The sequence below is a fragment of the Glycine soja genome, chromosome 4, assembly GCF_004193775.1.
Source record: "Glycine soja cultivar W05 chromosome 4, ASM419377v2, whole genome shotgun sequence".
Classification (NCBI taxonomy): Eukaryota; Viridiplantae; Streptophyta; class Magnoliopsida; order Fabales; family Fabaceae; genus Glycine; species Glycine soja.
The window spans coordinates 36,922,700-36,933,594 of NC_041005.1; the positions used below are offsets into that span (position 1 = coordinate 36,922,700).

A 10,895-nucleotide genomic window follows, 5' to 3' on the forward strand; every position below is an offset into this window, starting at 1 on the left:
CACAATTCGACTCACTGCTACTTCACTAGTACATCCGGAGCAACCCGCACGCACACTTCAGCAGCCTGTGGAGTGGATACTGCCTACACCTACTCCATATCGACTAGTTGAGCCGGTTCAAGTGATAGAGGTGTCATCCTCTAAAGAGGATCTTGAAGAGGACCCAGAGGTGTTACCTCTTGAACCTGCTGTGGATGCCCTTGACTTCCCAGAGGATGATGAGAACCCACTCCCTGAGGTTGATTCTCCAAATGATATTATGTCAGCATCTGAGGCAGACTCTACAGAGGAGAGTAGCCCTGGAGGGACAGCGAATAGTGACGACTCTTCATCATAACAGACGGCTCCTTAGATTAGGCGTACATATTTTTTTGGGTGGGTGTATCTAGATCAGACTGCTAGGTTTACTCTTTTGATTGTTGGGTGGGTAGACCTCTTGTATAGAAATTTTGATGATTGTATATATTGTGGCTGAAGCCACCACAGTTGTTACCTTTGCTCTAGATGTCACTGTGCTATTTTGCAAACTCCCATATTTTGGAAAGTTTTAGATGATAAAAACAATTATGTTTTATCTTATTATTTGAAAAAGAAATGTTAACGAACTTTATTTGAAAAGAGTTTACCGACCGCACCTTATTATCTTTCACGTGACGACCTAAAATGATGACCGATATACTTTTGAAAGAGAAAAATAGTTTGGAGGTTATGAGTGATCAGAAAGAAATGAATCCGAATAGAGTTATGAACTGGCCATTCAGGACTCTATAGTGATCATTTTCCTTCTGAATTTAATTACCGTGAAATGAATAACAGTGCGAAAAAAATAGAGAGAGAAAAGAAAAGAAAAAAAATTTCCATGGTTTCTGCGATTTGATTTATTACTATTAAACCAGTCATTATTTAGGGACGCCACAATTGGTGGTATCAGAGCAAAAGTTGGATTCTAGTGAACCTGTCCACGATCTTACTATGTTAATGTTGTGTATCTCTGAAACTTGGAAGTAGGTTTCGGGGAGTGACGTTAAGTCACAAATTGTGTGTAATTCTACCTTCTTGTCTTAAGCAGGAAAGTGCAATTGATTTAGTAGAATTGTTGTGTATATATATAGAGAGAGATATTGTAATAACTGTCATAGCCTATATGGTACACTCTCTCAGTAGAATTTCTTGGATACTAATAACTTCCCTACAGGTTAGGTATGGCAGGACCTGGTAGGGATCAGAACCATGATGTCCTAGACTGCATCACAACTGTGCTGGAAACTCTAGTGCAGGAACGTGATGCGGAGCCGGCAGAGTATCGGGGACTCATGGCTTTCCGTACGAACCACCCGCCGAAGTTCAGTGGGGACTATGATCCAGAAGGTGCTAAGTTATGGTTAGCTGAGACTGAGAAGATTTTTGAGGCGATGGGTTGCCTCGAGGAGCATAAGGTCCCTTATGCGACGTTTATGCTCCAAGGAGAAGCTGAGAACTGGTGGAAGTTCGTGAAACCTACATTAGCAGCACCTGGAGGTGTGATTCCTTGGAATGCCTTCAAGGACAAATTCCTAGACAACTATTTTCCACGAGATCTCAGAAAGCGAAAGGCGATGGAATTTCTAGATTTGAAGCAGGGAAACATGTTCGTTGGAGAATACACGGCCAAATTTAATGAACTTCTACAGTACTGGCCTTAATACCAAGATGCTTGAAACGAAGAAGACTTATGTGCTCAGTTTGAGAATGGGCTTTGAATGGAGATTCAACAGGCAGTTAGCTACATGCAGATAACAGATTTCAATCAACTGGTGACGAAGTGCCGAATATTTGAGGACAAGATGAAAGAGAGGCAAGCCAGAGGCTTTGGAGGACCACAGAGAAGCCACCCTTTTAGAGGACACAGTAATAAGAGGATGAAGCCATATTCCAGCAACAAGGTGAAACAACCTATGGCTACGTCCAACATGAGCCAGTCAAAGGGGACTGGGTACAGTGCTTTCAGTGCAGAGGACCGCATCTTAGGAGAAATTGCCCACAACTCCAGCAGACACAGGAAAATCGTTGCTATATTTGTGGCAAGGTAGGCCATTATGCTCGGGAGTGTAGAATGGCTGGGAGACCGATGGTAATTTCCAATTCTAACATAGTTAATCGTGGATCTACTAATCCCACAAGGAGCAGTAATGTTAGCAACAACGACAGCACTAGTGGTGGAAGACCAAAGGTACCCTCCCGGGTATTTGCTATGAGTGGATAAGAAGTTGCTGCCTCCGATGATTCGATACAGGGTATGTGTTTGATTGCTGATAAACTACTAGATGTACTCTATGATTCGGGTGCCACGCATTCGTTCATATCTCATGCATGTGTGGAGAGGTTGGGGTTATGTACGACGAAGTTACCATATGATATCGTGGTGTCTACTCCGACTAACAAGCCTGTAACCACCTCTCGGGTGTGTTTGAAGTGTCCTATAACTGTTGAGGGTCGATCTTTTATGGCGGATTTGATTTGCCTACCTTTAGCTCATCTAGATGTGATCTTGGGGATGGATTGGTTATCTACTAATCATATCTTTCTAAACTGCAAAGAGAAGATGCTAGTATTTGGTAGAAATGTAATTCCAAATGAACCATTGAAGGAGAATGCTGCCAATGATGGAGTGGGGGATGTTTGAACCTACCTGGTGCTATTCTCCATGAATGTGGAGGAGGTCTCTGAAGTTAGCAGTATACCGGTGGTGTTAGAATTCCCAGAGGTCTTTCCTGATGACATTTGTGAATTACCACCTAAGAGAGAAGTGGAATTCATTATTGACTTGGTGCCTGGGGTGAATCCAGTGTCGATCGCGCCCTATAGGATGTCTCCAGTAGAACTAGCAGAGGAGAAGGCACAAGTGCAGGATCTCTTAAGTAAACAATTTGTTCGCCCGAGCGTATCATCGTGGGGAGCGCCAATCTTACTGGTTAAAAAGAAGGATGGAAGTATGAGGATGTGCGTAGACTACCGGCAGTTGAACAAAGTCACTATCAAGAACAAATATCCCCTACCGAGGATAAATGATTTGATTGATCAATTGAGAGGAGCGACGGTATTTTCGAAGATCGATTTGCAATCGGGGTATTATCAAATCGGAGTTAAGAAGGAAGATATTCTAAAGACTGCGTTTCGGACTCGGTATGGACATTATGAGTATTTAGTCATGCCATTTGGAGTGACTAATACTCCGACTATCTTCATGGACTATATGAACCATATATTCCATGATTACTTAGATCAATTCGTGGTTGTGTTCATTGATGATATCCTAGTGTATTCAAGGAATAAGAAGGAGCATGAAAAGCACTTAAGAATTGTGTTGCATATCCTGAGGGATAGGAAATTGTTCGCCAAACTGTCGAAATGTGAATTTTGGTTAGAGAAAGTGCAGTTCTTGGGGCACGTGATTTCTAAAGATGGGGTTGCGGTGGACCCGATTAAAGTGGAGTTGGTTATGGAGTGGCAACAACCGACAACTCCAACAGAAGTTCGAAGTTTCTTGGGGTTGGCCGGCTATTATAGGAAATTCATTGAGGGATTTTCTAAGTTAGCACTACCCCTAACTAAACTAACTCGTAAGAATGAGAAGTTTGTCTGGAATGAGAAATGTGATCAAAGCTTCCAAGAGTTGAAGAGGCAATTGACAACAGCCCTAATGTTAATTTTGCCCAACCCTAAGAGACCATTTGAAGTGTATTGCGATGTGAGCGGGCAAGGCTTAGGGTGCGTATTGATGCAGGAGGGAAGGGTAGTGGCTTATGCTTCACGCCAATTGTGTCCTCATGAAGTTCACTATCCGACCCATGATTTGGAACTAGCAGCTGTGGTCTTTGCCTTAAAGATTTGGAGCCACTATTTATATGGTACTCGTTTTGAAGTTTTCAACGATCACAAGAGCCTCAAATACTTGTCCGATCAGAAGGAACTCAATATGAGGCAACGAAGATTGATGTAGTTCCTCAAGGATTATGATTTTAGTCTTTCCTACCATCCAGGAAAGGCTAATGTAGTAGCCGACGCGCTGAGCCGGAAGTCCTTATATGTTGCGACCATGATGATTCTGGAACAGAGATTGATAGAGGAATTTCGAGATCTAAATCTAGCAATCGAGAGGCGACCCAAGAGCTTATTTGTGGGAGCGTTGCAGATCACCAATGAATTCGTAAATCACATACGCGAGGCTCAAGTGGATGACCAGTTTCTGCAAGGCAAAGTGTTAGATGCAATGGGAGATAAGGATGTGGAGTTTAAAAAGGATACAACCAGGTTAATTAGATTCAAGGGGAGGATATGTGTACCGCCATTAGATGATTTGAAAGTTAAGATCTTGGAAGAAGCACATAAAAGCCATCTTAGTTTCCATCCAGGGATGACTAAGATGTACCAAGATTTGAAGAGAAGTTTTTGGTGACATGGCATGAAGAAAGATGTAGCTGAATATGTAGCAAAATGTTTGACATGTCAAAAGGCCAAAGCTGAGCACCAGCGACCATTAGGAGAATTAAAGCCACTAGAAATTCTGGAATCGAAATGGGAGAGCATATCTATGGATTTTGTATCTAGTTTACCCAAGACGAGTCGTGGACACGATGTTGTGTGGGTTATAGTAGATCGACTCACCAAATCTGCTCATTTTATTTCGGTAAATATGAAATATAAAATGGAGAAGTTAGTAGAGTTGTACATCAAAGAAGTAGTAAGGTTACATGGAATTCCTTCCTGTATCGTGTCAGACAGGGACCCGAGGTTTACCTCGCGATTTTGGATAAGTCTGCATGAAGCATTGGGGACAAAGCTCAAGCTCAGTTCAGCTTATCATCCCCAAACAAATGGTCAAACTGAGCGAACCGTTCAGACTCTAGAAGATCTACTCCGGGCGTGTATTATAGAGCAACAAGGCAGTTGGATGGAATGTTTGCCATTGATTGAATTTACTTATAACAATAGCTACCAAGCCAGCATTGGTATGGCTCCTTTTGAAGCTTTATATGGGCGGAAGTGCAAAACTCCTCTTTGTTGGTACGATGATGGGAAAGCAGTACTCCTTGGGCCTGAAATGCTACAACAAATTACCGAACAAGTGAAATTGATTCGAGAGAAAATAGAAGCATCCCAGGATAGGCAGAAGAGCTATTATGACCGAAGGACAAAGCCATTAGATTTTCTAGAAGGAGAACATGTGTTTTTGAAGGTTTCTCCTGTAACTGGAGTCGGAAGAGCTCTCAAATCTAGGAAGCTGACGCCCAAGTATCTGGGTCCGTATCAAATTTTGAAGAAGGTTGGGCCTGTAGCTTATCAAATCGCTTTACCTCCGAGCTTATCGAATTTGCACCCTATGTTTCATGTCTCTCAATTGAGACGATACAACCCGGATCCATCACATGTACTCGCACTGGACGAAGTACAAGTGAAGGATAACCTCACCTATAAAGCACAACCTCAGTAGATTACTGATCGAAGAATGAAGTTGCTGAGAGGAAAAGATCGCGTTGGTGAAAGTGCAGTGGGGACCCGACGAGGGTGATTCAACTTGGGAGTTAGAGGATAGGGTGAGAGAATTGTACCCAAGTTTGTTTCTAGAGTAGTTAATTTCGGGGACGAAATTCCTTAAAGGGTGGGAGTATTGTGACATCCTAGAATTTCTACCCGGAATTTTGTAAGTGTTACATTTAAATAATTATATATATATTATTCAGTGTATATATATATATATATATATATATATATATATATATATATATATATATATTCTCGGTAGAAGTATGTACATTGGGGGAAGGATACGCGGGTTAGACTAATTAACAAGGAGTAACCCATAACAGGATAGTTATAGATTAATTCGTAATTAATTAGTCTAAAAATTATCATTTTGCGTGCAACTTAAAATTTAACAAAACCAACCTCTGAACCACGCTCAGGGTCTCATTCTGAGCGTTTTGATATATATACTGGAACTGGAACCAGAGAAGCGGCACACAAACCGAGAAATGCGAGGAACTGGAACCAGAGAAGCGGCACACAAACCGAGGTAGGATTTCAGAATCCAAAAAGGTTCAATTTCTTTTCTCCTTTATGGCTAAGTATGAGGTCAAATCAAAGGAAAAGGTGGGCCCTTTTGCTCCAATTAAAATAGGACATCTGGCATTTGCTTTTGAAAAGAAAAATCATTTTTTTATAAAAGCCAAATCTTCTCTTTCTTTCTTCAGAAAATTTCAGCAGCTCTCTTTTCTCCCTCCACGTTGCTTTTTCTTCCTCTTCTTCTCCTCCATTGTTGTCCCTCTTGAAGCTCCAAATTCCTCTTCATTTCTACCCCAAATTGCAAGGAAAAGCTATTTTCGGAGTCTAGGAGTCTACCTCTACTTCGTGCGGCCTTAAATTTCAGGTAAGGGTGGACTTCTTCTCACTTGAAATTTCAGGTAAGGGTGGACTTCTTCTCACTTGAAATCGATGTTATAGACTTGATGAAGATGAGATTTTACCCCAAAATTACCCAATTTTCAATTTCACCTTTCAAACCTTGAAAATTCACTAAATTTGATGGGTTTTGGATACCTAGAATTTGATTTACCTTGATTTGAAGTTTGTTTTTGGCTTGAGCATGATTTATACATGGTTTAGGACTTGTAGGATACAATTTGAGTAAAATTGGATGCATGCAAGTTGGATTTCAAAATCTGCAAAATTATCCAGAAAAAGCTGTTAAATTGTGCAGCAAAACTGCCAATTTATGCAGAAAAATGGTTGTGCAGTGCTAGTCACAGGAAAGGTAGTACATCTCGTGTTCTAGACATTTTCTAGTAGATCCCAACGGTCAAAACTTAGATTTCTGTATTAGGAACCCTTAGTTAAATTTTTAAGGTGATCCAATGGTTAACAAATCGGAACGAAGAGGATGTTATTGAGGTATGTGGGTAGGAAAAACTCTGGGGAATTTGAATGAATCTTGTGCAAAGATTTCTGCCTCCACTCTGTTTTTCTTTGTTTAAGGTAGTTTCATGAAAAATGAGATCGAACTGTTTGGATATTGTGAAAGCTTGGAGGGGTTGATGGGGACTCGGTGCTGAGAGGAACGAAGAGAAGGGTACGTACGTGCACGTGAGCTAAATTTAAAGGTGGGCAACTGGGGATGGTGTGCTTATGCCTGGCTTGTGGAAATGGGATAGTTGATTTGTGCCATCGCCCGATCGCCACCTACTACCACATATGACGGGTGCCCTATAATCCAATAAGCTTGATGTGAGAAAGCGTGGAAGAGTCAGTCTTCCTACTTTTATTTGTTGACCACAGAGTGGTACCTGGAGATATGTCGCGGGGGTCAGGAGACCTTGGGGATGTCAGGTGGGGTGCTATTGCCCAAAACCAAGCTTGGCTAATCCCGACCCAACCCGAGCATAGTCAGCAGTGAGAACCTGTGATGTACCTAAACAGGCGAGCTCCTGGCAGTTAACCAATATAAGAACAAAAGTCCACGAAGCAAGGAGGCTTGTGTGGCGGCTGGCCAGCTATTTATCTTGGGTGTTATCTGAAAAATACCCTCTGGTAATCGATTACCATTCGTGGGTGATCGATTACAGGGTTTAAAAATTGAGACAGGATGTTATGTAGGTTCTGGTAATCGATTACCATTTATGTGTAATTGATTACACAGTGTGATAGGGCACTGGTAATCGATTACCAGTTGTGTGTAATTGATTACATAGTGTTACCTGCTACTGGTAATCGATTACCATTTATGTGTAATCGGATCGTGCGTGTGATCTTTTGGTTTGATAGGAAATCATGTGCAAAATAAAGTCATGGTACAGCTATGCTTTGGAATTAGGGTAAAAAACTTACCTGTGTGAGTTTTTTTACACTATGAGTGATTTTATTCCCAGTTTCAGTTTGACCCGACATTACCCCTGAATGTTCATTTAAAAGCTAAATGTTGACATCCTGCCCTTCATTTTTGGTTACAAGGAAAATTACTTTTGGCATGAGTGTATTGTTTCTCTAAAATATGGTGCTCTCGTGAATGATTTATTTTTCCTTGCTAAAGCATGTTCGCCTTTTAGGTGAAAGAAGCCGGTGGACCATTCGGTCCTGCCAACGAATCTTATCCGGAGCCCCATGAATTGATTGTCATTCATGCATCCTCCACCATCGAGTCTGGAGCCCCACGAATTGATTGCCTAGTGCTGTTCGTCTATCCTCCACCCTCAAATGTTATCTGAAGCCCCATGAATTGATTGTCATTCATGCATCCTCCACCATCGAGTCTGGAGCCCCACGAATTGATTGCCTAGCGTTGTTCGTCTATCCTCCACCCTTAAATCTTATCCGGAGCCCCATGAATTGATTGTCATTCATGCATCCTCCACCATCGAGTTTGGAGCCCCACTAATTGATTGCCTAGCGCTGTTCGTCTATCCTCCACCCTCAAATCTTATCCGGAACCCCATGAATTGATTGTCATTCATGCATCCTCACCATCGAGTCTAGAGCCCCACGAATTGATTGCCTAGCGCTGTTCATCTATTCCCCACCCTCAAATCTTATCTGGAGCCCCATGAATTGATTGTCATTCATGCATCCTCCACCATCGAGTCTAGAGCCCCACGAATTGATTTCCTAGCACTGTTCGTCTATCCTCCACCCTCAAATCTTATCTGGAGCCCCATGAATTGATTGTCATTCATGCATCCTCCACCATCGAGTCTGGAGCCCCACGAATTGATTGCCTAGCGCTGTTCGTCTATCCTCCACCCTCGAATCTTATTCGGAGCCCCATGAATTGATTGTCATTCATGCGTCCTCCACCATCGAGTCCGGAGCCCTATGAATTGATTGCCTAGCGTTGTTTGTGCATCCTCCACCAACGAATCTTACCAGAAGCCCCATGAATTGATTGTCATTCATGCATCCTCCACCATTGAGTTTAGAGCCCTACGAATTGATTGCCTAGCGCTGTTCGTGTATCCTCCACCATCCTATTCGGAGCCCCATCAATTGATTGCCTAGCGTTGTTCATGTGTCCTCCGTTATCAAGCGCGGAGCCTCTGGTGACTAGAAAATATGGTTTTTTGTTATTTTCGCGATCGGTTCCTTCGCCAAACATGTGTATACGTATATATTATGTTATTGGTGTCTTTTGTTTGTGTTTGTTTTGTGTTGTGCAGAGAAAGAAGAAAGAGAGACGGGAGTCGTCATAGACTAATCACGGAGAAGGCGAAGACAGACGAAATCAGTGTTTTATCTTTGCTTTCTTGTTATCTCTGATAAAAGGTAAGTAAAGAGGGGCAACTGCACCCTAATTTCGTCTGGTGACCATTGTTTGATGCATGCAACCTTTGTTTGACCGCTTCGAGGTACTTGGCACCCTTTGTTGCAGAATACGTGAAGTTCCATGACATGCTAGAGATCAAAAGGAAGCATTGTTACACAATCCGTGAGATTCCATAACATGCCGGAAATCAAAAGGAAGCATTGTTACGCAATCCATGAGGTTCCGTAACATTCCGAAAGCCAAAAAAGGAGTAATTACGTGACTCATAAGGTTTTGTAGCCTTACGGAAAGAAAACAAGTATCGTTACGAAATTCGTAAAGTTTCATAACGTTACGGAAAAAGAATCATAAAAAAAAGCAGGGGAGTGTTGTCATACCCTAATTTCGTCCGGGGACCTTTGCTCGATGACGTGCGACCATTCTTTGGTCCTCGTGAGGTGCTTGGCACCCATCATTAGGCAATTTGTGAAATTCCAGGACATGCCGAAAAACCAAAAAAATATTGGTGCACAATCCGTAAGTTTCCGTGACACACCGGAAATCAAATGGAAGCATCGCTGCATAATTAAGTGAGGTTCCGTAACATTCCGTAAGTCAAAAAGGGGATGATTATGTAATCCGCAAGGTTCCGTAACATTACGGAAAGAAAACAAGTATCGTTACGAAATTCGTAAGTTTCCGTAACTTTACGAAAAAAGAATCACCAAAAAACAGCAGAGGGGGGTGTACTTAGTAAAAATGGGGGTGCAAATAGCACCCAGGCCCACTTGGGCCCTCTGGAATATTCCTCCAGAAGGCGGTTGCTTCTGGAGGAAGCAACCCTGCTCGCCTGGGCGAGCTGAGCTCGCCTGGGCGAGCTGGGCGGCAACCACCTCCCCTATTTTGCTATAAATAGGGGAGGAAGGCAAGAAGGAAGAGGGTCAGCCCCTTTGGCACTTCTCTCTCTTTCGAATTTGCTTGGAAAAATCGTTTCCGTGAAGAAAATCTAAGCCGAGGCGCTTCCGAAACGTTTCCGTAACGTTTTCCGTGAAGAATTTCGCAAAGGTTTCAACCGTTCTTCGACGTTCTTCATTCGTTCTTCATCGTTCTTCGATCTTCAACGGGTAAGTACCTCGAACCAAGCTTTTCGATTCATTCTATGTACCCGTAGTGGTCCACATTGTGTTTCGTGCATTTTTATTCTCGTTTTGTTTACTTTTTATACCCCCTGTTGACGTGCTTAAGCCATTTTACTTAAGTCATTTCTCGCTTAACTTAAAAATAAAATAAATTTCCATCGAACGTTTGAATTGTATTATCCATTAACTTCGGTTAAAATAAATTCCGACCGTTCGGTCGTTCCGTAACCACGTTGGAAATCAAAAAGAGGTAAAAAATAATATAATAATCAAAAAGACATCTTTTAGTAAAATAAAGCGGAAAATCAATCGGACGTTTTCTCTTTGGGATTTCTCATTCTTAATCGAATTGATTAATAACTAAAGTGAAACTAAAGGCTAAAATCAATTCGCCTAGTCAAGCTCGTCCATAAAAATAGGCTTTTGAAGTTTGTCATTTCATTTTCTCACTAAGTAAAATGGATCATTTTTAAGGTCCAACGCCTTAA

General features: G+C 42.0%; 1 protein-coding gene across 1 annotated transcript; it reads left to right on the forward strand.

Moving 5' to 3' along the window:
- The first annotated feature begins 1,202 nt into the window (after positions 1-1,202).
- On the forward strand, positions 1,203-1,682 carry LOC114410775. The gene has a single exon (XM_028374704.1). It carries the CDS (start codon positions 1,203-1,205, stop codon positions 1,680-1,682), a length of 480 nt encoding a protein of 159 aa, XP_028230505.1.
- Positions 1,683-10,895: the final 9,213 nt, after the last annotated feature.

What these genes read in the sequence shown, in the direction of transcription:
- LOC114410775 (XM_028374704.1), top strand. Translation starts at nt 1,203, where the DNA reads ATGGCAGGACCTGGTAGGGATCAGAACCATGATGTCCTAGACTGCATC.